At 43.2% G+C, this 27,200-nt stretch overlaps 2 protein-coding genes across 5 annotated transcripts in view; both read left to right on the top strand.

Annotated features, from left to right (window-relative positions):
• The window catches only part of CUL5 (cullin 5), a 57,983-nt gene that overhangs the window by 6,260 nt on the left and 24,523 nt on the right, over positions 1–27,200 (top strand). Inside the window, exons 1-8 of one of the 4 annotated variants that reach the window (XM_061628666.1) lie at positions 9,097–9,168; positions 11,015–11,151; positions 12,029–12,172; positions 13,585–13,761; positions 14,431–14,572; positions 15,663–15,808; positions 15,891–15,971; positions 26,706–26,799. In XM_061628666.1, the coding sequence (XP_061484650.1) occupies positions 13,705–13,761; positions 14,431–14,572; positions 15,663–15,808; positions 15,891–15,971; positions 26,706–26,799 (520 nt within the window). In that variant the 5' untranslated portion in view covers positions 9,097–9,168; positions 11,015–11,151; positions 12,029–12,172; positions 13,585–13,704. Of the gene's footprint in view, positions 1–6,665; positions 6,776–9,068; positions 9,169–11,014; positions 11,152–12,028; positions 12,173–13,584; positions 13,762–14,430; positions 14,573–15,662; positions 15,809–15,890; positions 15,972–26,705; positions 26,800–27,200 lie in introns of those variants that run through there. The other 3 variants (XM_061628663.1, XM_061628664.1, XM_061628667.1) reach the window with 3 other exon arrangements.
• Positions 21,286–23,689, top strand: LOC133385743 (uncharacterized). Its single transcript, XM_061629328.1, has 3 exons — positions 21,286–21,412; positions 22,576–23,115; positions 23,554–23,689. Exons 1-3 carry the CDS (start codon positions 21,286–21,288, stop codon positions 23,613–23,615), a joined length of 729 nt encoding a protein of 242 aa, XP_061485312.1. The 3' UTR covers positions 23,616–23,689.

Raw genomic sequence — 27,200 nt, 5'->3', positions numbered from 1 at the left:
TGATAGCTGTTATCCATCTGTCAAATTCCTTTTTCTAGGTCTTTGGGCCTTACCTGTCTCCTGAAGTTTCTTTACCTGGCCACTTGATGACTCTGTCATAATTCTTAGTCAAGATAATCATTTTTTAAAAATGCTGCTAGTTTCACTTGTCAAAAAAGAAGGAATAAGACTTTGTATATATTTCTTATTGATCTTACAGTAGTGCTATATCATTTACATCGTTCACACGTCTGCTGCAACTTCTTGGGAACAGTTTCAGTTGATGTGGCCTGATAAAATGGACAAGATGCTTGCGACGATACGGCCAGCAACGTGTCCTCTCGACCCTTGCCCTTCTTGGCTTATTAAAGCTTGACTGAGTGGATCCAGGGTATCCAATGCATCGTTGCGGGAGGGATTGGTTCCAGCCACCTTGAAAGAGGCGTTGATTCGACCGCTCCTGAAGAAACCCACCCTGGCCCCATTGGTTTGCAACAACTACAGCCTGGTTGCAAATACCCCCTTCTTTGGGAAGGTGATTGAGAGGGTTGCAGCACGGCAATTGCAAGTACGCTTGGATGAAACAGATTATCTTGACCCATTCCAGTCTGGGTTCAGGCCTGGTTATGGGACTGAATCAGCCTTGGTCACCCTGATGGATGACCTTTTTTGGGAGAAGGACAAGGGGGAGTGCAACCCTGTTATTCTTACTTAATCTCTTGGTGGCTTTTGATACCATTGACCATGGTTTCCAGGGCTGACTTGGTGAGACGGGTATTGGAGGCACTGTTTTACAGTGGTTCCCATCCTATCTCCATGGTCGTTTTCAGAGTATAGCATTGGGCGATTGTATTCAGCCCCCTGGCAGTTGTGCTGTGGGGTGCCACAGGTACCATCTTGTTCCCCTTGCTTTTTAACATCTATATGAAGTCCTTTGGAGCGGTCATCGGGAGATTTGGGGCAAGATGTCAGCAGTACGCTGATGATACCCAGCCCTATTTCTCTGTAACATCTGAATCAGGAGAGGCAGTGCAAGCCCTGGACTGGTGCCTGGACTCTGTGATGGGCTGGTTCAGGGCCAATAAACAGAGTCAGAATCCTAGCAAGGTGGAGGTGCTGTGGGTTGGTGCTTCCCGAGTTCATATAATTGGTCAGTTGCCTGCTTTGGATGGGGTCGTACTCCCTCTGAAAGAGCAGGTTCGTAATCTGTTGCTAGAGGCCCAGGCGACCTCAGTGGCTAGGTGCCTTTTACCAGCTTTGGATGGTAAGACAACTATGGCCGTTTCTGGATGGGGATAGCCTGACCATTGTCCATGAGCTGGTAACCTCCAGATTGGATTATTGTAATGCGCTCTATGTGGTGCTGCCCTTGAGGTTGGTCTGGAAGCTGCGAAACAGCTCACTGGAGCAGGTTATTGCCAACATGTTGCTCTGCTACTGAAAGAATTGCACTGGGTGCCTATTAGCTACTGGGCTAAGTTCAAGGTTCTAGTTTTGGTGTACAAAAGCCTATACAGCTTGGGACCAGGATACCTGAAAGACCATCTTCTCCCTTATATACCCAGTCAATCACTGCGCTGTACAGGTGAGGGCCTTCTCCAGATCTTATCAGGATCTTCATTCCGCACAACATAGGAAATGGACCTTTAGTGGCACCTACTCTTTGGAATTTCCTCCCTTTAAATATTAGACAGGCACCATCTCTGTTATCTCTTTGTCACCTTCTGAAGACCTTCCTTTTTCATCAAGCCTTTTAAGTTGAGACCTTATCCCAGTCTGCATCTCTGTTGGAATTGCTTTTTAATATATTTTTGAACCTTCTTTTTTAAATGTTTTTAATGCTTTTTAAAAAAATGCTTTTAAAGATGTTTTGTTTTAATATGTTTTTAATGGTTGTTGTGTTTTAATATATTTTGAAGTTTGTTTTTATGAAGTTTTAAAGTGTTTTTAGTGCTTTTGTTTGCTGCCCTGGGTTCCTACTGGGAGAAAGGGCGGGATCTAAATCAAATAAATAAGTAATTTTGGTAAGTGAAGGGCTACTGCTAAGCTACTCCACCAGGGGATCTTTCAGAAAACACATGTTTAACAGTACTTCCAGTGATGACGTAGGCATCTCATCTGAGTGTATGTGCTGGGTGATACCAACTTTATAATAGAGGCTGACCACGTGTGATAGGATCAGATGATTCTGGCTCTGACTAATGTTTAAAGAACAGAATTGCCCCAGACAGTATAGAAGGTGGCCATCTGTGCTCCATAGCATTCTTGTTTAGATTATCTGGCTAATAAACCCCAATCTCTGAACTGCTGCCCAGTTATCTGTAAATGTTACCATGTGACTTTGGAATAGGATGAGCCATAAAACTAGGTAAATACATTGTTATTCCCATCCAGTGGTTAAACAGTTGGGTGCTCTCTCATTCTATCCACTCAGAGGCAGGCTCTTTCAAAGAAAGACTTGGCGTGGTCCCAGACTAGGGGACACTTCTCACTCCCTCTCTAGAGCCATTTTTCCTCCTCAATCTGTAGTGAATGGGAATAGGTTCTTGGCTTAGTTTCAGGAGCCAGGTCAGACTAGTTAGTTCTTTTGCTCTAACCAGGCTGGGAGATAGAAGAAGTGAATTAAATAACCATTGGCTGCTGTTTCTAATTTAGTCACCTTTCCTACAGCCTAATTGCAGAAGACACTTAGCCAACCTTGCAGGTGCAGATCAGCCTCTCCTTCCTGTTCTGAAGCCATAAGTATACAAGAGGGACAGTTATGCCCAGGCACGTCACTCTGCCCCTGTCAAGGCAAGAAGCCTCCCTTTTGCCTCAGTCCATTTTCTCCCTGCCTTTGCCTCCCTTGTTCCCTGCTTTGCTTTTTTCCCCACCACTGGCCTTCCCCTCCCCCCTCAATTTGGTGGTGAAACCCATCTCCTTTCCTTGTTTAGGGCAGAGGCACATATTTGGGATTAGCCACCAAGTGCTGGATCTGTAGAGTTTGTTAAGATCCCCAGCCTACATGGATGCATTATTACAGACAGTGTTTGTATGGCTCACAGTTATAGTCTGAATCTGTATTCAGACTGATGTAGGAGTACATCCCATTGACATCAGTGGAATGTACCTCTGAATAAACAAGTATACAAATATTTTGTGGCTTCTTTTTTCTCACTCTAGTCCTGCAGCAGCCATCATCACTTGTCCCAGCCTCCATATAACTCTTGCTTTCCCATATTTCCCCATTGTTATTTCTTTGCTCCATCTCCCAATCCTAGTAGTTCCTGCAGATTACAGTTGCCTCTTTCCTACCAACCACCATCACCTGCTAAGCTTCCTAAATGCTAACTTTTGTCTGGGAGAAGAAAGGGAGCAAGAGCAGATTTCTAAACTGAGATTGCTTGATAGCTGGATCTCTGATTCTCTTCTTACCTGTTCTGCACGTGTGTTAGAATGGCAGCAATAAAACAACTGCCAATGTGTTATAATAGTGGGACCAGAATTCCATTTATTTGCAGTGTAGCTGTGTTCAAGCAGGTTTAGGGTTTATCTTTCATGTTTCAGACTCATGATGCTCCTAGAATAGATCCAGTGATAAAAAAGCCATGTGAACCCTAACAATTAATGTAGAAGATCCTGTCTTGGGAGATACGATTCCAAAAACACCATGGCTTCCAAGGACAACCACAGCATATGACACTGTTATAGGTCTGTAAGATAAATAGCATAGAACTTCTAAAATCTTGTGTGCCATTATTTAAGATAAATTGCGCTCTTAATATCAGAGTAGCTTCTGGCAGCTACCCAGCATCTGAGTAGTATTTCATCTTAAGTTTTGTAGTGAATTTGTTCACCCCAGCAGTTGGTATGTGTATGCAGATATTAACTATATGCCTTACTCCCTAGTGCAGTGATTCTCAAACAGTGCGCCCAGGCACACTGGTGCGCCCTAAGAGGTGGCTAGGTGTGCCTCAAATATTATGAAAGTATATTTTAAAAATGAGAAGAAACCCATTTGTATAGGGTAAGTAATAGTTTTCTATAGTTTATTTTTATTCATAGTTTAAAATATATTAATATATTTTTAATTTTGTACACAAAGTGTGCCAGAAAATTTTTATATGTTTTACAGTGTGCCGCGAACCAAAATAGTTTGAGAACCACTGCCCTAAGTGTCTCTTTTTCTGGAAAGGGGGCAGAGATAAAAGGATGTTTGCAGAAGATATTTAAACCGAGAGGTGCTGCAGCACTTCACAATAGGCTACCTGCAGTTGCTACAGATAAATAGCTAAAAATTGGCCTGCCACAGTAGTAGAAGACTGGCTAGAATTGTTCCCTATTGTCTCTTTGTGTTACTGCTATGTGGAATGAGGCAATGGCAGCTTGTTATACAGGCACAATAGAGCTTACAATGGTACAAAGTTTTCTTGCCTAGCCATCTTAACTATTATGCTTAATTGCCACCTTGAACTCCTACTGGGAGGAAGGGCAGGATATAATTCTGATAGATAAACTGATAGTCAAAATGTTAACAAAATCCATGCAATTTATTCAAGTTGTCTGAAATTTGGCATGGAGTTTTCCACATTGAGTGCTATAAACTAGCTAAATGTTGAGAAGTGGCTGAGACAGAACAGTTTAATTTCCCTTCTTTGGCAAATTTCTTCATTTGTGGCCATTTTTTGCTCTCCCATAACATACCTTTGGCTTTTTTCTCACTCATTTAAATGCACCCCCCAAAGTAGAGGATGTTATATTACAAGGGTCTTGGCATTCACATTTTGTGAAAATTCATTATAAAGAATATTAGCTTTTAAAGTCCACATGTTAGCCATTGGTTAAGCAGCGTGTGCTCAGTAAAAGACCAAAGGAAAGTATGGGTAATGGAGACTTAAGCAAGCACAATGTGTGAATGTAGAATGTGCTTATTGGTTACATGGTGTAGAGTGGGCACCTTGCAATTTCCATTTCCTCCCTCTTCCAGGTATAGTGAATTTGTAAATATCTTAACTCTTATCCTAAAATGGATAACAACCTCAGGAGAACAGCAGCAGAAGAGGACAATTGCTATTGTGGGAAATAGGCCTTCAGTCTGATCCAGCAGAACTCTTATGCTCTTTAACTCTCTGTAATGAGAAGTGTAAATCATGCTGGTATTTCATAGCACTGTTTATTTTGTCTCAGACTCATGGTAGTTTGTTGCATTTACATAGGAAAATAGGAAGTGGTTCCCAAACTCCCCCTCCCCCCCCCCATGGATCACTTGAAAATTGCTGAGAGTCTTGGTGGACCATATAATGATTTTTTTTTTGCTATTGTGCTGTGCTAGATGTTTTATGATTTTTAATTATATTTTTATAGACACACCATGGACCATCTGAATGAAGCATGCAGACCATAGTTAGGGAACTCCTGGTCTACACTGATTGGTAGCAGCTCTCCAGGGTTTCAGGCAAGAGTCTCTCCCAGTCCTACTTGGAGATGCTGGGGAGTGAACCTGGGACCTGATGCTCTACCACTGAGCTGTGGCCCTTCCCCATTTTTTTCAGTGCTTGAAAATCCAGACTTTATGGCAACATGTCACAGCAATCATTATTAGTTAACTTGAATACTTAGTCTACTCCCATCATGCACCTGTCTGGGTTGGTGCAAATGTATCATTTGGATCTATATATAGTGTTTACTGACATGTATTTGTATCCTTCTCAGTTTGCTGTGTGTCTAGTAGCAGTCTCCAATATATTAGGCTTTACCTGATCACAGGGTAAATGTTATGTTCCCTCCACACCCCCATCAATCTGGTTTAAAGGAGAATGATTTCTTATGTTTCTGCTTCAACTTTGATGTTGTCATTTGATACAACAACATGTGAAAAAGTATCAATGCAGACAACGTTTAAAATTTAGATTAATGTGTATTTTTCTTCCTACCTTACCTTTAAGCAACAAAACAGCAATTTTGACACTGAATATCCTAGACTGAGCAATACAGCACTGTGCTGAGTTGTGTTTAAATGGACCCAGACCTTTGTTGACTGTCAGTTGGATTGCAGAGCACACATACTTCACCTGAATGCATTTGGAGAATTTTGTATTTCACAATCTGCTTCCCAGCATAAAATTTACTATATGACGTAGTCCAGATTCCCAGTGCTTTAAGGTTATAATGGTATTTAAAAACCTCCAGAATGAAGAAGCAATACAATTGCAATTATCAGTTTTTACTGGTATAACTTTTTGTGCCTTGATGACTTAAAAAGTTTATTTTTTGTTTAATCAAGTTCTGGATTATTATTTAAATGTAATGATTTCCATCTGCTGGAGTATCATAGAGAACTTATTCTAGGGAGATGGGAGCTAATTCTCTCATTGCGAAACTTTTAAAAGGTAACTGGTTCAGTTTGTTTGATGTCTGAAGCTGGGTAAGCCAACGCATGCTGTGATTCCTCCCAAGTGTTCCCCCAAGGATGGCAAATAGCACTGTGTGATCACTGGACTTCACAGGGTAGCCTGCAATGAGTTATTTAAAGAAGTAGCTGTTTGGCTGATCTATTTGACTTATGGTGGAATCCAGTGCATACTTAATTGAAAGTAAGTTCCATTGAGCAAAATTGGCTGGGCGCTGAATAAACATGCATAGGATCGGGCTGCAAGATTTACTTGTATTTGTCTTGTATTTTAAGTTTGCTTTCTTCTTTCTTGAAGAATAAAGGTTCACTTCAGTTTGAAGACAAATGGGATTTTATGCGTCCTATTGTTCTGAAGCTGTTACGCCAGGAATCTGTCACAAAACAGCAGTGGTTTGATCTGTTTTCGTAAGTAATATAACTTCTATAACTTGCAGTTTTTGGATAATGAAAATACAGTTAAGGCATTGTTTTATAATATCTTGTTGAAAGTATTGTTCAAGGAAAGAACCTGCTAGACTTTTTATTTATGATAATTATTTGTTTTCAAGATGGCTAACAATGGGCCATGAAAATTATAATATTAATGAAGTGATTTATTTGGGATTATTGTTTACTTAAATTGCTATGCATTGATGTACTTTGCTCATAGTTTCCTCATTCAAATTTACTCTGGTAAAATGATTGGACAGTTACTATTTTTATATAGCACAGGCTATTGCTGTTCTGTCAACAGAAGTCTAAATTCTAATCAGTGCTTTACTCAAAGCTGAAAATATGCTGAAAAGAGTATTTGGCAAAGCTAATAGCTTTTAGCAGTGCTGCGTTTACAAAACATACACACACAAAAATGGATTTCAAGAGGTAATTGTGGAACATGCATACCCTTTTGCTAAGAACATCAATCCTGTTTTTGTTGACAGATCAGTTGGAAGTAGGGGTTTACAGAATATTACCATGGATTGATTTAAGGGTTTTTTCCAATTAAAAACTAGTAGAAGAGGCCTGGTTGCTGGGCTGTAATGGTTACTGAGCTGTGGAGCTCCTGGGAAGTGGGGGGAGTGATACATATGCATGATCAAACATATGTTCATAGTCGAGACAGTACCATGCCTTGTATGCAAGTGAGCATACTTGAGTGTGTAAGATGCTGTACTTGCTGACCAGAGGACTTTACTGCTCTTAGGTAAGGCTGTGGACTTGCCCTGAAATGATTTTTCTCTCTTGATGTGTGCTTAGAAAGGGTAGGTGAAGGTGACTCTCTACTAAATGGAGTTAAAGTAGTGTGGCAAACTTGACAGAGAATGGTCAAAAAACTGCAGGATAATCAGTCTTGATAATTTTATCATCAGCTCTTTCAAAGGTGAAACACATATGAAACATCTCTCCTGTACAGATTGCCATAATGTGACTCCATAGGGATATTGGGGTGTGTGTGTGTCACTTGGAGGCAGATTGTGAAGGTGAAGTAGACACAGGCTTGCCAAAGCTTCAGTTTTGATGATTTTATATAAAAACATAAAGACCTGTCATATATAGAGTCATATTAATGGTTTATATATCTAGTACTTAAATAAGTGGTTGGCAGCTGGTTTTACCAGTGGGATAATTTGAATTGGGGGTCATTGGCCAATTCAGCTCCCTAAAGGGGCATGCTACCAAAGTCACTTGCCTTGCCTTTCTGCTACTTGAAGCCTGAGGAGGGACACACATGCCTAAGCAAATGCAGAGACAAAATATTCTCCGTTTCCAGCCAACTTGCAGAGAATCCAGATTGGATCCAGATTGGCTCTGTTAGTTAGAGGAGGGTTCTTCCTCTTTTATTTGGTAGCTGATGTCTTCATCTAACTTTCCCCTTACATTGGTGGAAGTTTGAAAGGGAGAAGGTGAAGGGTAGTTAGCTATGTGAGGTTGTCAGCACATCTTGGGGAGAGCAGATCTTGCTCACAGACTGCTGACCAGTACAAGCTCTTCAGGGTCTCAAAGTCAGGGCTTCCTTAGACTTACTGCTAGAACACCTTCAACTGGAGATGCCGGGCACTGAACTTGGGATGTTTGCAAAAGTACGTAATCTAGCACTAGGCTGTAGCCCAGCCTTTCCCAACCAGTGTGCCTCCAGATGTTGTTGGACCACAACTCCCATCAGTCTCAGCCAGCATTGCCAATGGTCAGGAAAGATGGGAGTTGTGGTCCAACAACATCTGGAGGCACACCGGTTGGGAAAGGCTGCTGTAGCCCCTTCTTTATGTGTACTACATTCAAGCCATTTCATTTTGACAGGGTGGGGGGCATCTCCACTTCCAGATAGTTCTATATTCCAGAGTGGTAACATCTCTTGTCTTAACACTTGTATGAGCCATACTCTATAAGAGTAGACTTTCACCTGTAAATGAAAGATAAAATGCAGAATAGTATTAGATTTTTTCTCTACTGTGAATTGATTGACTTCAAACATTAATATTGCATTTACAGGTACTAACACAGTAAGTCTGGACATTTACATAAAATGACCTATTGGACAAAGTAATTTGTGGCCCCACTTCCCCTGGCTGCAACTATATTACTGATATATCATTTGGGTTGCATGAGGACTATATGTAGATTTTCTAGGCACGTTATTATCAAGTGTCCATTTTTCACTAAATTCTATGGCTGAAATTCAGAATTTATTTTGACCTGACTGAATGTACATGTTTTCTAGGGACGTGCATGGAGTGTGTTTGTGGGATGATAAAGGGCCAGCAAAAATACACCAGGCTTTGAAAGAAGATATCCTTGATTTTATTAAACAAGCACAAGCAGTAAGTTGTCAACTTGTTAGCAAGTAAATACTTTTCTTCTGATACTGTATTAAAGTGTAAATACTTTGTTTTCAAAAACTAGACACTCCAAAGTCGCATGTAGGACTGAGAATTGGAACAAACATGATGGGTCACCTCATCCAAATCTCCCTTGACATTTGAAATCAGTGTTCAAATAGGACCTAAGTGCTAACTTGGTCTGGATCCAACTCTGTAACTTCCAGATTTGATTATTGTAATGAAGTCTATGTGGGCCTCCTCTTAAAGACGACTTAAAAACTTCAACTGGTCAAAATGCAATGGCCAGATCACTGTCTGGAGTTCCATTTAGATCTCATATAACCCCTGTTTTAAAGCAGCTGCATTGGTTGCCAGTTTGTTTCCAGGCCCAATTTAAGGTGCTCATGCTAGTGGTTAAAGCCCTAAATGACTTGGGTCCCTGAAAGACTGCCTCCTTCCCTACAGACCCTCTTGGATGTTAAGATCAGCAGAGGAGGACCTCTTGGTAGTTCCACCATCCTCAGACGCTTAGGTGGTGGTGGTGGCTGGGGAGGCGGCATTCTCTGTCGCAGCCCCTAAGTTGTGGAACTCCCTCCCTACAGAAGTGTGTCTGGCTACTTCACTGTAGAGTTTTTGCCAAATGCTGAAGTTGCATCTCTTTACCCTACCCTTTACTTGAGATGTATATTTTTAGGACCCATCCTTTTTTGTGATTTTTAAGTTGTTTTCAATTGTTTTTAATGATGTATTTTAACCTTTGTAACCTGCCCTGAGACCATAGGGTGAAGGGTAGGTAATAAATTAAAATCTTCTTTGCTCTGGCATTTTAAGGCAGCTTAAATATAATATTGGAAGATTTTTTTTTACCATTCTGAATAGGTTACTCTAGTAGTGTTGTAGCTAAGGCTGCAATCCAACTTGTATTTGTACCGGGCTGGGGCAAGTTGGATGTGGCAGACTTCCTGCTGGGCTCTGCCAGCAGAAGTCCCTCATCCTGGCTCAGCTGTGGCACTGCTGGGACCCTGATGGCTCAGCTGGGGTCTGCTGGGGATGCCCAGCCCAGCAGATGGAGAGCTGGCGGAAGGCCAAAAAGACAGGCATTTCAGGGGTGTGACGGAGGAGAGCTGGGGGGGGACTTATGTGTCATCCTCTGTGTTCAGAGCACTGCCCTGGGTCCTGATCCAGGTACAATTTCAATGGTATCAATGGAGAGTACTTACTCCCCAGTAGGGGTATTTGAGGGAGCCAGCGTGTAGCTGGCCAGCAGCTCCTGAACGCGGAGTGGATGCCACAGAGCTTCCTGCTGGCTCCTTTGCCACCACCCCTCCTCCCTCCTACTTCCTGTGATTTGGATTGCTCTGTAAATTACAGAGCTAAGGAAATCCTCAGTTACAATCTAGCCTTTTGCAATAAACTGAAGTAGTTTTAGGCAAGGTAATCCCTCTCTGTATTAGTATTACATCTGCAGATAAGTATTATTTTTACTGTATTCTAAATCTGCTGTTCATGGGAAGGGATAAGGAATTAGGTAAATCCCAGAAGCCCTCCCCAGTGACTTGCAGTGGCTGCTGATGTTTCACCAGGCATCATTCATATACCTTCCAGTATACCTTTGCGAATATAAGAACTAGAAGCTGGCCATTTTTTAAAAAAAAGCTGAGAGTATCATGAAACCGCATTCTGGGTCTGTATTGTATTCTATGCTTACGTGTAAAGCATCTCTAAGAGATACCTGTTTAATTACTTCTTGAAAATCTCCAAGAAAGGAGAATGCCCAGCATACCTAAGCATCTTGTGCAATATCAGTTAGCTTTAACAATTACTAGCATGGTGTTCTTCTTTCCAGTATAGGTTCCCAGTAACCACTCAATCTCACTATAAGTGTTGATATTGCCCTATAAGCATTTTACAGCAGTACTTGGAAACTTCCTAATAATAATAAGGGCAACCAAGATAAATGAATAATGTTGTGGAGTCATCTGGGTAAGCCTATGGGTCTTTATGCACTTGCCTCTTTCACTTTATAAATCTAAGCATAGTCCTGAAAAATTGACTGGAGGCAAAATGTAGCACCAGAGCAATCTCATGTTATAGAAAACAATGCAGAGGTCAAAATCCTTTTTGCTGTTGTGTTTTAAGGCAGCTTAAAAGTTAATTTTTGGGTATTAAGTTTCAAAAAACAGTTGTATATACTGAACTGCTGTTATGATGTCATTTTTTTGTATTTCCATATTTAGGATTTTGGTATACTGGATGTCTTATTTAATTTGGCTTAATGTACGCTTTAATTTGAATTCCTACATTGAGCAGAGGGTTGGACTTGATGGCCTTATAGGCCCCTCCCAACTCTTTGATTCTATGATTCTGTTTCTGGTCTGTTGACTGTGATGATGATGGAATAGATCAGTAGAAAGACTGTTGCTATAATGTTAAATCTCATATTTGTGTTGAGTAAAAATTTCAGAATTGGAATTCAAACTAACGTGCCCTTATATGTAAATAATGTTGCCTGTACTTGAGTCTTTTAAACAATGTAGTATATAATTTCTGTGGAAGTCATTTAGAATATTCTTACATTATTTTTACAGTATATTTATTTACTAGTCAATAACTAAGGGTCTCTGGGAAGTTTACAAGTAAAAATCAAATATAAAATAAGATATGAAAATAAAACACAGACATGATACACAAAAAAGAATAAAACTAGTAACAGAATAAAAATATAGTTCCACATGAACTATTGCTTATCAACTCTCACTCTTCACCAAACTGTGGGCGGGGCTGATCTGCAGTTGGTACGTACATGCATTTATGCTGGCATTGTCGTAAAGTGCAAACCTTTTGGTCCTCAATATTCCAGGAGAAAAGCTGAATCACCAATCAACATATTAAAATGTCTCCACAATTGGTCCTGTTGTACCTGGATGTGGAATTTCATAGTAAAGAACTAATCAGTCACTTACTACAGGCTGCAAGATGCACTGTTTTTGGAAAGATCTTTTAGGTGAAACTTTGAATTATTAACTAGTTTGGGGAATGGCCTTTTTGAAAAAATTAACATAAAATGAGAGTTGCCAGAGGTCAGAGTAAAAAGGAGAAATTTATTTCAGTATGGTATGATTTTGTGGTGTGTATGAATGAGGATGAGGATGGTCAAGTTCCGTTGTCTGCATACAAATGGATTTGGCTAGTTTAAACACTTCTTGCTCTCTTCTCTTGATGTTATTTCGGCAAAGCTTGTGTCTCCCAACTTCCTGGAAGAAAAATATTTTTTGTCATTACTTTCTTTTAAAATTCTTCCTTCCCATACTGTTCTGTATATTGCCTGATGATTGTTCTATTGATTAAATTTTGATGTTGCTTTTGAGGTATTGTTATTTCTTTAAAAACAAATTATAAAAACAATACAAATTATTATTTAAAAAAAGAATAAAAACGTAGCAAAGCAACAATTGAGAATGACATTAGTACAAAAGATCTAAAAAGCCACAAAAATTTTAAGATTGAAAAGAGTGGGAAAATAAAAAAGTCTTTACCTAATTTTGAAAAGACAGCATAGGCATCTGGCTAGCCCCTCTGGGGAGGGCATCGGAGTGCCATCACTACCTATCCTATCTCTATCCTATAGCCAATCTTCTGCCCATCATTTTGTGGGGGCACCAAGAGAAGGGCCTCAGAATATCTTAAAATCTGTCCAGTTATATGTTGGAGAAGATGAACCTGCAGCTAACCTAGCCTCAAGCTGTTTAGTGCTTCAAAGGGTGACATCGGTCATTCAAATTGGTCCTGGGACCTCCTGGGAGCTAGTTCAGATGGCAAAGTGTAATGTCATCATGTTTGCCGGTTAAAGTCTTAATGCCCTATTTTGGGCCAGCTGAAGTTTCAAGACCATTTTCAAAGTCCATATGTTAAAACACATTATAGTAAAACCTTTTAAAGCTACCATCCTAACTGTGCTTAATTCAGAGTAAAGCCCCATCCTCGCTATCCATTTAAAATAGTATCATACCACTTTAAACAGTCCTAGCGTCTCCCCAGAGAATCCTTGGAACTGTAGTTGGTTAAGGGTCCTGAGCTGTTAGGAGACCTCTATTCCCCTCATAGACCTATTTATTCCCAGTGTTCCCTGGGAAAGGGGTTGATTGTTAAACCATGCTGAAAAGTGTAGCTCTGTGAAGAGAATAGGGGACTTGGACATAACTCCTTTGTGTCCTACAGAATGGGCATCACTCCATGGCAAATGCTGTGATCCTATAGCTGTCTTGCAAGTTTGTGTTTGTAATATCAGAGTTCTCTGCATTATGTATGGGAGAGAGTTACATTTCTCCTAAAAAAAAGTTTCCATAGCTAAATTGGTAGTAGGCGTTAGAAATGCTCCATATATATATTTACCTTTAGGCCCATCTTTTGTTTCAGAGAGTGCTGAGCCACCAAGATGATACTGCTTTATTGAAAGCCTATATTGTAGAGTGGCGTAAATTCTTCACGCAGTGTGACATCTTACCCAAGCCATTTTGTCAGTTAGAGATTACTCTTATGGGTAAACAAGGCAGCAATAAGAAATCCAATGTAGAAGACAGCATTGTACGAAAGGTAAGTGCCTTGCTTCAGAATATCCTATGACAAAGAGTTTGTTGTAGCACCGATACATGCCACAAAATAGAAGTGAAACTTTATTGTGCCCATAGCGATTCTGAAACTTTACCCTCAAGTGTGAGTTAGATAATGACCATACTACTATTTTCTGCTGTCAGACACAACTCCTTCCTGCTGTGCTACTCATCCAATGTAATGGTAGCTTTTTAAATTGCTGCTGCTTTTTGTCTTAAAGTGCATGCATATGCTCAAGTTGGCAGACAATATTCCATTGGAACATAAAGAATGAGGAAGGGCATGGTCAGAAGAAGCAGTAGTATTTATGCCTTCCTGAGCTTTAAAAGTAAGGTAGACTGCATAATTAGCTTGAGTTACTTAAAACATGCTTCCTACTTGATTACCACCTCTCACTATTAGTGATCATATATTTCAATGCAGACTAATTTTTTTTAAAAAAAATTAGTTCTTTGTAAAAAGTGACAATTGTAACACCATTTATTGCAAGAATAGCCGTACCATAGACATTCTTTACTATTTGAGAAGGAAGTGATGCTTTATTCTAAAACTGAAATTTTGCCAGGCCCTTCAAATCTGGATTTTAATGGTTTGCCTTTTGAAAATCTGTACATATCTCTTTTAATATATTTTTCTTCTCCCTATCTCTAGCTCATGTTAGATACTTGGAATGAGTCTATATTTTCCAATATAAAGACTCGCCTTCAAGACAGTGCAATGAAACTGGTCCATGCTGAAAGGCTAGGGGAAGCATTTGACTCTCAACTTGTCATTGGTGTTAGAGAATCCTATGGTATGTGTTATGTGTGCAGTACCCCTTTAATATACAAGCTACCATAGCTTGCTTCCAAGTCACATTGACAAAAGGATCTCTGACACGTGTACAGAAAAGACCAGTAATCTTTTTAACTCAGCAACAGGTGCAGTTTTTAAAGGTGCATGAACTACAGGTTTTTTCCTCTGCTTGAAACTTATCTTAATTGATAAATAAGGAATTGCTTCAGATGCTTCTATCAAAGGTACAGGCAAATGCCCTGAGACAGATTCGGGGGGTGGGGGGAACTGAAATTTCAAGGACTGGTGAAAGTGACATGGTAGTGTTCTTTTGCATGGTTACATACATACCTAAGACACACAGCTTACCTGCTAATATATAGTTTAAAATGTCTCTAAAAGGTATAGATTTATTCCTTCAAAAATTACTTATTAAACAGACTTCTCAGGAGTAATAATTTTATATCCAGATCATTGTAACATTAAAAAAACCTACATGCAGGGCCAGCACCGGTAGGCGGCCAGGTAAGGCCCTGGTTGAGGGCCCCTGGGTTCCAAGGGGCCCCTGAAGGGCCCCTCAGGGTGGGTGGGTTGTGCTCCCTTCCACAATCGATGGCAGTGTTGCATTTGTGGATCATGAGAGGGAGCTCCCAGGCACCTTCCCTACTGCTGCACAGGCCTGCAACACCTGCCTGCATGTCCTACCTACATCTTCCTTGACGTAAATGGTGGTTGCACTGTGGGCACAAGCCTGCTATCAACCAAGATGGTGGCCGAGATTTCCCTAAGTGGTTGATGCCTCTGCCGCCATCTTGGTTGATGGCAGGGATGTGCGTGCATAGCATGCATGTGTGCCATCAACCAAGATGGTGGAGGCATCAACCCTTTAGGGAAACCTTGGCCGCCATCTTGGTTGATGTCAGGCTTGCGCCTGCAGCGCAACCAGCTTTCACCAAGGGAAAGGTAGGTAGGTGGTGTGTGTGTTTGTGGGTGCTGGAACATGTTTTTGTGCATATTTCCATATTCATTGTTATAAATGAGAGAAGTAAGGGTGTTTCATCATATAGAAGTCCAGAAAAAAGCTCATAACTTGATACTTCTCATTACAGTTAATTTGTGTTCCAATCCTGAAGACAAACTCCAGATTTATCGGGATAATTTTGAAAAAGCATACCTTGATTCAACAGAGAGGTTTTATAGAACTCAAGCCCCTTCATATTTGCAGCAAAATGGTGTTCAGAATTATATGAAATATGTAAGTGAAAAAATGTTCATATGAAGTTATTGATTCTGTTAATGTTAATATTTTAAGTAATGGTTGTTCTGCTTCTGCACAGGCAGATGCAAAATTAAAGGAAGAAGAAAAAAGAGCGCTACGGTATTTAGAAACCAGACGTGAATGTAACTCTGTAGAAGCTGTAAGTATAAGTTTTAACTACATATATAGTAAATCATGTATTGCCTTAATCATAGCAAGAATTAATATGTTTAAACTTTTAATAAATGAAGTCACTTTTTAAAAATTCTGAAGTGTTTCTGCAACCTTGGTTTTTTATTGAGCTATATTGCAGCGGATAGCACTTAAAATAAAGCTAAAGTTTGAGCAATTACAAGATGAATTCCACAAGGTCAAAGATTGATCTCTGCTCCCTTGGATAGACAGTTATATTTCAGGAGTAATTTTTTCGATGCTTAGGGCTGCAATTCTGTACCACTTACCTGGGAGTAAATACTATTGAGCTCCATGGGACTGATGTATGTATGTTCATGATTCTGTTTTCTTTTAGCCTTTCTTCATACTGGTTTAAGGAGGAAAATGATAATTCTACAAGGAAACCATAGAAATAGTCATCTACCCACGTATTTTGAGCCTTCATATTTAAGACTTTTTTAAAAAGAGTTTTCATTTGCTGTCTTTGGTATCGTATCCAGATTTATCTAAAAGCTACTAGATAAAATTATTGTAGGTAGTTTTTTGGTCTGTCAACCTAAATATCTGGGTTCTAGTCTTCACTGTGAGGTTGTGCAAGATTACAGTAAACTAAATCTGAATCAAACAGGATAGAGGCACTGGTCGTGGGTAGTCCTTGAGTCCAGGAATTTGTTGAACAGCATGTCTGAACATAGGAAGCTGCCTATACCGAGTTAGATACACTGATCCATCTAGCTCAATCTTGTCTACGCTGATTGGCAGCAGCTTTCCAAGGTTCCAGGCAGAGAGTCTCTCCCATCCATACCTGGAGATGCCAGGGATTGAACCTGGGACCTTATTTATTTATGAAATTTATATATATCCTTCTCTTCCTCTGGGGGGCAACTGGGCTCCTTGGGACTATGCAGCTTGCCCACGGCTGTACAGGTGGCAGGGCACGTAACCCCTGAGCCACTCACTGTGGGGGGTGATCTTTAGCTGGCCCTTGACACCCAGGACCGGGGATTTGAACTCACAGACTCTAGACTCCCAGCCAGGCTCTCCTCCCCACTGTGCTATACCAGCTGTGGAGGAAGGGAAGGATATATGGCTTGTGCAGCTGTGGCAAGCTGAGCAGGCCCTAGCCAGCTGGGGAGGACTAGCCTCAGCGGGAGGCAATGGTAAACCACCTCTGAATACCACTTACTATGAAATCCCTATTCATAGGTTCGCCGTAAGTCGGGATCAACATGAAGGTAGTCCATTTCCATTTTCCCCTTCCTCCCAGAAGACTCCCGAGGGTGGCAAATAAGCAATAAAACACTAAAAATATCTTTAAAACATCTTAAAAACAAAACATAGTTACAAAATCTTTAAAACAGTTCCAACACAGATGCAGGTTGGGATACGTTTCCTACTTAAAAGACTTGTTTAAAGAGGAGGTTCTTCAGTAGGTGCCTGTCTTAATATGTAAGGAGTGAATTCCAAAGGGTAGTGCCACAGCACTAAAGGTCCGCTTCTCATGTGGTGTGGCACAGAGCTAATGATGAGATGGTATCTACAGGAGGCCCTCACTTGCAGAGCACAGTGATCAACTGGATAAGATCATCTTCCTCGGTCAGCGGATGAGTGGAGCAGACAAGAATGGGTTAGCTCCTGGAGGCAGAGTCAGCACTATAAAAAAGGTTTAGTTGGTGGCCGGCCAAAAGGAGAAGGAAACCTTCTCCCGCTCTCCAGTTCTGGACTCTGTCTACAGCGAGCAACAGAGCCAACCTCTTCCTCCCAGCTCTCCATAAGGGATTCGGGAACAGTTTAGTTATTTTTCTCTACTCTTTTCAAAGAGTCTGTCTTCATCAACTGCAGTTGCAGCACACAGACTTCTGCCTCTCTCTTCTTTCACTTCCCACCCTAAATGAATAGGCAGATTTGAGGGAGAAAGAGAAGGATTCTTTTCTGAAGAGGCAAGAGAAGTGCCAGGGTGCGGCGGAGGCCAGGATCTTTCTTGTGCTTCCCCCTGCTGTCCTTTATTAGAATGCTCTTCTGCAATCCTAAGGAGAGGGAAGCTTTTCAGGAGTGTTGCTGCTAAAGAGCCTGGGAGGAGCAGGGATTGGTCCCTCGCTATCCAAGGCTTTTTGTTGATTTGGAAACCACTTCTGGCAATGGGCCTGCGTGATGCGTGGCTTGCCACTTTGTCGCCTTGTTTTTAGGTAAAGTCGCTAAGCTTTTCTTATCGGGGGGCATCTCCAGCTCCAGCCCCTCCCCCTTTTCAGCTGGGATTTTAACTATGACTGAGGAAGAGACAGCCTGTCTTGTGATTTGGCTGAGACAGATGGGCCCTGAGTGGGGGGGAATCGACTTCTCAGTTAAGCAGTCCCCTATCACTCTCGCCTCAGTGGCAGGCACCATACTAGACTCCCTGCCTGAAATAGTTTCGTTTTCTCAGCTCCCTTCTACTCAACTGGGGAAGAGGATGGTGCACACGTGACTCCTGCAAGAAAAAAGAGTGAAATCTCACCATTTAGATAAGCCCTCTTCCTCATTAGCCATGCTGGCCTGGCTTAACAAGGCCATGATGAGGGAGGTGGGAGCTTCCTTAGCCAAGTGTTGGGCCCGTGCACACAAGGAAAAAGGCTTTTTCTGGGCCCACTGCCATGATTACTTCTCATTTCCCTCCTGCTCTTCCCCTTCTTCCTCCTCATTGGATGCCAGCCCAGATAGAGAAAGGGGGAAGAGCCAAAGAAGGGACTCCTTCCAGAAGTCTAAACCCCACAAGGATAAATGCAAAAGATGCTCCAGTTGTGGGTTCCAGCTTGACTGCCTTTCCCTTAGCCCAGTCTCCTGGGAGGAGGGTGCCCCCCTGTCATCTGCTGCATCAGACTCAGAGAAGGAAGAGGGGAAACTCTCGGGAGGATTCCCCCATGCCATCCCCAGTGCATAAGAGGCTGTATTCTCCTGACTTCTATCCTGTTTTGATTTCCAAGGCTATGGCCTGCCTTCAGCTAGACCCTCCTAAGGAAACTCTTCAGGAGGGGGAAGGGGAACAGGGAGCTTCAGACGTCTTCCCAGATTGGGGGATCAGAAGGTGGTCATTCCCTTTCCAGAGTTCTTCAACAACGTTGTTAAGGAAGAATGGGATCATCCAAACAAATCCAAAGCTCCCCATGCCCTGTCCAAAAAGCTATATGGACTTCCTGCCACAACCATGGCAACCTTTCAAGTCCTGGCCATTGACGAGCCTGTATCTGTCCTCGGGGCCAAGACAGCTATCTGCAAGGAAGGAGCGGATACTCTTTCAGACCGAACTGATGGGCAGTGAGGCTATCTTAAAACGTGCACATGAAGCATCTGCATTGGCCATGAGAGCTTCGGCAACCAACTCCTTCCTGGCACGGGCTGCGGTAAAGTGGGCTAAAGTGCTACTAACAAAAGTGCCTCCTGATGCCAGGCACGTCAGGGAGGGGCCACACAAATTGGCAAAAACAGCTGAATTTCTAGCAGATTCCTCCTTGGACAGCCTGCAGTACTCAGCACGAACACTTGGATATGGAGTGGCAGTAAGACGCAATATCTGGCTGAAACAGTGGGAAGTGGACCATCACTCCAAAGCCAGCCTTGCAGCTCTGCCTTAGTCGGGTGGTCAACTTTTTGGCAAGTCTCTAGAGTTCCACCTGGTGGAGACCAAGGATAAAAAGAAGGGTCTTCCTTCTGCACCCGGGAAGAATGACAAGTCCCATAAGAAAACTTCACATTCCTCTTGCCCCAAGGGCAATCCAGCTATCTGCAGGACTACTCAACAGTTCCATAGGTCCTGGAACTCTTCCTGGCATTCCTCCCACCAGTGCACCCATTCCACACCCTCCTGCAGTGGGGGGGAGGCAAGAAACCCCAAGCCCAGTGTCAAGCAAAGCCAAACATGACACCAGGACGGCCCAGGTGGGGGACAACAGGGCCGGTGCCAAAGGGCGGCCAGGTCGGGCCCTGGCCGAGGGCCACAGGAGCCCCTTGATAGGGTGGGGGAGGAGTAGTGCTCCCCTTCCACAATCCACGCAGGGAGGGAGCTCCCAAGCCGCCCACCTGTTCGCTGGCTCCACCTACCTGTCTCCTGTCTTTTGTGGCTGTGTGCACGTGGCTGCCATTAATCAAGATGCCGGCCAAGGTTTCCCTAAGGTGCTGATGCTCCTGCTGCCATCTTGGTTGGCCCCTTAGAGAAACCTCAGCTGCTATCTTGGTTAATGGTAGGCCTGCGTGTGCAGTGCACACAGCTGGAAAAGACAGGAGAGACAGGTAGGTAGGGCGTGTGTGTGCGTGCTGGTGCCTGGGGCAGGCTGGTGCCAAAGGGCCTTGACATGACTGGCCCTGGGGCCAGGCTTCAATTTTTCGCACATGACTGGGTGGCCTCCACCTCAGACAATGGATACTGAGCACCATCCAGCCCAGCTACTCCCTAGAGTTTGCCAGCATTCCGCAGGACAGATGGAGGGCAGCTCCTCCATCGTGTCACCCAAAGAAGCTGCAGAGAACCCTGGATGTTATTTCTCACCTCCTTGAGATAGGCGCCATAGAACCCCTGCCAGAAGCATCAACATGCCTCAGGAATCTTCTGTGTTTTTTACAATCCCCAAACGCAATGGTGATTACCGCACCATCTTGGACTTAAAGTTCCTGAACCTCTTCATGCGTACAAAGAAGTTCAAGATGGAGACACTCAGGTCTATTGTAGAAGCCATTCAACCAGAGGACTTCCTGGGATCTATAGATCTCACAGAGGCGTACCTTGATGTCCCCATTCTCCAGCAGCATAGACACTTCCTCTGCTTTGCTCATGGCCACCACCAGTACCAACACAGGATCATGCCTTTTGGCCTCGCCTCGGCTCCATGGGTGTTTACCAAAATCATGGTAGCAGTAGTGGCACACCTTCACAGTCAGGGAGTCCATGTATACCCTTACCTGGAAGATCTTCTGGTGAGGGCCTCCTCAGTGACAGTGGTGCAACGGCATCTCGAGATGACCATCCAGTGTCTGGAGAACCATGGCTTCATAATCAACAGCGAGAAGAGCCATGTGATCCCCACCCAGCACCTTCAACATCTGGGAATGGTCATTGACACAGCTCAGAGCAACCTCTTCCTGTCCACCGAATGCATGGACAAGCTTCTGTGCCAGCTGCAAACATGCCTGCAAGGCAGACAAGCTCCTCTCATGGAACCAGCTCAGCTTCAGGGTTCCATGATAGCGTCCTTAGACTTGATGCCGTGGACACACTTCCACTCAAGAGCCCTGCAGTAGCTGCTACTTCTGTATTGGGATCAGATCACCTCATGCCAGAACTGGCACATCACCCTCTTGAGGCATGTGCGGGAGTCTCTCCAGTGGTGGGGACATTTGCTTCATCTGGAGAAAGGCCTTGCCCTCAGAACCTCAACAGTTTTGATTGTCACCATGGATGTGAGTCTACATGGCTGGGGAATGACCTGTTGCTCCAACATCGCATGGGGAAGTGGTCAGCATAGGAGTGGTGCCAGTTGTTCAACTGGTTGGAGCTCAGAGCAATCCGACTAGCACTCCAGGAGTTCGTACTTCTTATTTATCAGATGCATGTGCTAGTACACACCGACAACATCACAGCCAAATCACGTCTGCAAACAAGGAGGCACAAAATCAGGCTCTCTTCAGGAAGAGACCAACCTGCTGTTCCAGTGGGTGGAAAGGCACCTGGCATCCTTTTCAACCATGCATGTGCAGGGGATCCTGAACACACAAGCCAATTGGCTGAGCCGGGAACAAGTCCACCAGGGAGAGTGGGCCCTTCACCGAGTCACGTTCCTAGAGATCACTCAGAAGTGGGGGCTTCCATGCATGGACCTGTTGGCTCATCAGTGAATGCCCAACTGGACCAGTTCATGGCACAAGGCTGGGATCCATGCACCCAGCACATAGACGCCCTGTCAGCCCCCTGGCCCTCTCTACGCCTTCCTTCCTCTACTGTTTCTCAGAATCAGAGTTCTCCAGGCCTAGACTGTTGCTCAGAATCAGAGTTCTCCAGGCCCAGGTGATAGTGGTGGCTCAACACTGGCTACAGAGACCATGGTTCTCTGACCTAGTGAACCTCGGCTCCAGCCCACTGTGGTGCCTTCCCACCAGACTGGATCTCCTCTTATAAAGCCCCATCCTTCACCCAGACCCAGAGTGGCTCCAGCTTCACACCTGGAGGCTGAGCGGCAGTGGCTAAATGAAGAGGGGCTGTTTGAGAGGGTTGTTTACACCATTCTGGCATCTCGCAAACAATCCATCCAAAGAACTTATGACCTCACATGGAAGGTGTTCAACAGGTGGTATAGATGCAAACAGTTACCTGTCACAGAATGCCATTCTCGACTTCCTGCAAGATGATCTGGACTGGGGGCTGGCCCCCAACATATTCAGGAGACAGGCGGCGGCCCTAGGCAGTGTGTTTCCAATGGTGGGGGGCCATTCCATTTACTCTCACCCTCAAGTCAAATGTTTTCTCTGAGGGGCAACCCTGCTGTCACCTCCAGTGCAACACAGGTGTCCTTCCTGGGATCTCTCGTTAGTCCTCAGAGCTCTCTCACAACATCCATTTGAACCAGTACGTTCCATACCAATCAAGGACCTCACCCTCAAGACAGTTTTTCTTGTGGGAATCACCTCAGCTAGGAGGGTGGGGGAACTGGGGTCCCTCTCCATCCGGGAGGAGCTGTGCGTATTTCACCCAGTCAAGGTGGTTCTTCGCCCTGACCCCAGTTTTCTCCCCAAGGTCAATTCCTTGTTCCACAGGGGACAGGACATCTCTCTACCCAACTTCTGCCCCAACCCAGTCCATTGCAGGGAGAAGAAGTGGCACAAACATGATGTCAAGCAGGCACTTTGGATCTACCTGGACTATACAGAACCGTTCAGGAGGTCTGAGGCCCTGTTCGTGTCCTTTAAACAGGGGGCGCAGGAGTTAAAGGTGTCCAGGTCCATCATCAGCCGCTGGGTGAAGGACTGCATGGTTAAGGCCTATCAGGGATCACTGCGCACTCAGAGAGGCTGCCACCAGGCTGGCACTCTACAAGCATGCCCCACTGGAGGAAATCTGCAAAGCCACCACCTTGGCTCACCCATCCACCTTCATCAAGCACTACAAGGTGAATAAGTTCGCTTCTGCTGAAGCTGCTTTCGACAGAAGGGTTCTTCAGAGGGTGGTGGCCTAGGTTTGCTCCCACCCAAGGATGTGTGTGTGGGGTCACTGCTCAGGTACATCTCATTCAGACAGCCCCACCCTGAAGTCAAACCTATTCTGTAGAGTGGGAGGGTGCTTCTCTGGAAGCCCTCAGGTGACCACCAGTCGCTCACCCTCTAGATAGAGTAGTAAAGGCCTCCTACATCCCTTCCTGGCACTGTCTACTGATTTGTTAATGTTTGTTCTTATTCTGTCCACTGTTCAAGTTTCAAGTTCACGTTCATGTAGGTGGAGTGGCCGGCTGCTCAGTACTTTTTTTTTTTACTGCTGTGTCACAAACTGGAGAGCAAGAGAAGGTTTCCTCTTCTTTCTGGCTGGCCACCAACTAAACTTTTTTTTATAGTGCTGACTCTGCCTGCAGGAAGAGTTAACCCATTCCTGTCTGCTCCACTCTCCACTGACTAGAAGGACACTTCACGGTAAGTTCAACTTTCCATTCAGGTCCTTCTGTATATAAGGAAGATGCTATACCACTGAGCTATGACCTAAATGACTTCCAAGACGAAGTCCAGGTTCTGAAGGCACACCTGGATCCAGCCTTGTCACTAGAAGCCCAAGTGGCGTCTGTTGCCACAGATTATTTGCTAGGTAAGGCTGTTCCTGGACCAGGATAGCCTTGCCATAGCACTCCAGCTCTGATTATCTTGTCTTTGCCGTAAATTACTCTATGTGGTTCTTCCCTTGAAGATAGTCTGGAAACTGTAGGTAGTGCAGATTGCTCTCAGGTGCTTCAGCAAGAAGTCATATAACACCCATTCTGCAGGACCTGCACTGTCTGATATGCTCTTTTTCTGTACTTGTGTTATATTGGATTTAGTTAGTATGGTTTGATTTATTTGTATTATGTTTTTAGGTACTATGTTGGAAGTCACCTTGTGAGTAGTCTATAAATTTGATAAATTAAAAAGAAAAATACTTCTAGCTTATTAGAGTGGGTAATATGATTTTATAGATGTGGAGAGTAGAACAGGAAGGCTGGTTTATACAGTGCATTTGTATGCAGTACATATTTCCCTACAGACCCTGTCAGGTATTAAGATCAGCAGAAGGGGCTCTCTTGGTGGTTCCACTGCCCTCAGATGTTTTGGGGGGTTATTTATTTATTTATTGCATTTGTATACCGCCCTATAGCTGAAGCTCTCTGGGCGGGTTACAACAATTAAAAACATTAAAAACAAATATCCAAATTTAAAAACACATTTTTTTAAAAAAAATTAAAAACACATGCTAAAATGCCTGGGAGAAGAGGAAAGTTTTCACCTGGCGCCGACGCCAGGCGCACCTCATCAGGAAGATCATTCCATAATTTGGGGGCCACCACTGAGAAGGCCCTCTCCCTTGTTGCCAGCCTCCTAGTTTCCCTCGGAGTAGGCACCCGGAGGAGGGCCTTGGATGTTGAGCGTAGTGTACGGATGGGTTTGTGTCAGGAGAGGCGTTCCATCAGGTATTGTGGTCCTAAGCCATGTAAGGCTTTATAGGTTGAAACCAACACCTTGAATCGAGCTCGGAAACATACAGGCAGCCAATGCAAGCGGGCCAGAATCAGTTTTATATGTTCGAACCGTCTGGTCCCTGTTACCAATCTGGCCACTGCATTTTGCACAAGCTGCTGTTTCCGAACTGTCTACAAAGGCAGCCCTATGTAGAGTGCATTGTAGTATTCTAACTTGGAGGTTACCAGAGCATGGACAACTGAAGCCAGGTTATCCCTGTCCAGATAGGGGCGTAGCCTGGGAGAGGGTATTCTCTGTGGCAGCCCCTAACTTGTAGAATTTCCTCTTCACAGAGCTGCATCTGGCATCTTTTTCATTGTGTAGTTTTTGTTGAATACTGAAGACTCTTTTTCCTAGTCTTTGGTACTTGAGTTATATATTTTAGGACCAACCCTATTATCTTAATTGTCATCTATATTAATTGTTTTTAATGTATTTTTTAAATGTTGCAACCCGCTCTGGGACATCATGGCAAAGGGTGGATAAGAAATGTAGTAGTAATAGCAGAAGTAGTAATAATAAAAGAAAATTTATTATCATCACCATCATTATCATTATCATCATTATCATTATCATCATCATCCTGCCCTTTCTCCCAGAAGGAGCCCAGAGTAGCAAACAAGGGACAAAACTCTCAAGACATCTTAAAAACAAAACATTTTAAAAACATCTTAAAAATAAAACATCTTTAAAAAAACCTTTAAAAGCAATTCAAACACAGACGCAGACTGGGATAAGGTTTCTACTGAAAAGGCTTATTGAAAGAGAACAGTCTTCAGTAGATAATGGAGAATGACACCGGTCTAATATTTAAGGGGAGTGAGTTCCAAAGGGCAGGTGCCACAACACTAAAGATCTGCTTCCTATGTTGTGTGCAATGACCTCCTGATAAGGTGGTATCTGCACGATGCCCTCATCTACAGAGCGCAGTGATCGACTGGGTATATAAGGGGTAAGACGGTCTTTCAGGTATCCTGGTCCCAAGCTGTATAGGGCTTTGTACACCAAAACCAGCACTTTGACTTGGCTCAGTAACTAATAGGCAGCCATAATAATTCTCAATACAAAGTTAACCTCTGAAATCTATAACAAAATAGGGTTCCTGGATTAGCAAACGCAGCAGTCCTGGACAGGTTTACTCAGAAGTAAATCCCATTGAAATAAATGTGGTTTGCGTTTGAGTAAACATGAATAGAATTGAACTGTATGGCTATTGTGTTAACTAGCATTAGTCAAAATATGTAGACGTAATGGTATCTAATATAAGGGGTATTCTAAATTTAATCTTGGGCGTTCTGCATAGACAATAAACAAATTCAGATGGTCCTCCAAACTGTGGTTTGAAGAAGCCCTCCAAACTAGAATCCCAAAGCAGGATATGATCCTGGTATGCTGTCCTAGTTTGAAGGGCTCATTATTTAAAGAATTTCCCCTGACCTTACTTGTCAATCAAAAAAGATGTCCTCCCCCCCTCAGGTTTACATTCTAATAAGATACAACACAATAGGAAAATGGATTGGGAGGGAGGGTGGAGGAAATAAACCAGATATAATTCTTAGTTATATTTTTTTCTAATTACAAGCTGGGGTGGAAAGTGTTGGAAGGTGAACATGTGCTGAAAGTTTCTGGTATCTCAAGCTATGCAGATGAAGTGGCCCTACATCTGTTCCATCCTCTGCTGCAGCCTAAAGTAATGGCTGCTGCCAGGTGGACCACTGGTGGAGGGAGGAGCCTAGCTTCTTGGCAGAGCTGGTGGCGGCCCTGCTGTATACTTTCTCTTCCCACCTCTGTTGTTGCCATATGTAACGGCTACTGTGAGTTATGGCTTGATTAAAAGAAGAAGTGGTTGATTAAAGCATGCATGAGGGAGTGAAAGGAGGAAGGTGAGAGGGAAAAGCAAGTTCCTCATCCTCTAGACCATGGTTACAGGATCATCTGAATTCAGCCACTGAGTTTCTAAAAACAACACTATCCTATTAATAGTTTCATTGCTACCTTTCAGCTTATGGAGTGCTGTGTGAATGCTCTGGTGACATCTTTTAAGGAGACAATTTTAGCTGAATGCCAAGGCATGATCAAACGAAATGAAACAGAAAGTAAGTGTAGCTTATATATTTGATATATATTATTGCTTTGTGAGGAGTGGCACATAAGAAATACAATTTAATGTAGGCACAGTTCAGAGTTGCATGCTGCATCATGCTTTTATAGGCTTTATAAAGATATTTTATTACATGTTTTTATTGTTATACTTTTATCCTGCCCTTTCTTCAAGAAGCTTGGGGACTGTGTGCAAAGTTATTCTCCCTATCTTGATCCTCAGAAGTAACCCTGTGAAGTAGGTGAGCCTCAGGAATGGTGGCTGGCCTAAGGTGAACTTTATGGCTGAGTGGGGACTGAAGCCTGTTCTACCGGCTCACAGTCCAATAGTGTAACCGCTATGTCATAGATCAATACATTTATATTATAAAATCATAGAACGGTAGAGCTGGAAGGG

Source organism: Rhineura floridana, chromosome 5 (genome assembly GCF_030035675.1).
Source record: "Rhineura floridana isolate rRhiFlo1 chromosome 5, rRhiFlo1.hap2, whole genome shotgun sequence".
Classification (NCBI taxonomy): domain Eukaryota; kingdom Metazoa; phylum Chordata; class Lepidosauria; order Squamata; family Rhineuridae; genus Rhineura; species Rhineura floridana.
This window is presented reverse-complemented; position numbering and strand designations above follow the sequence as displayed.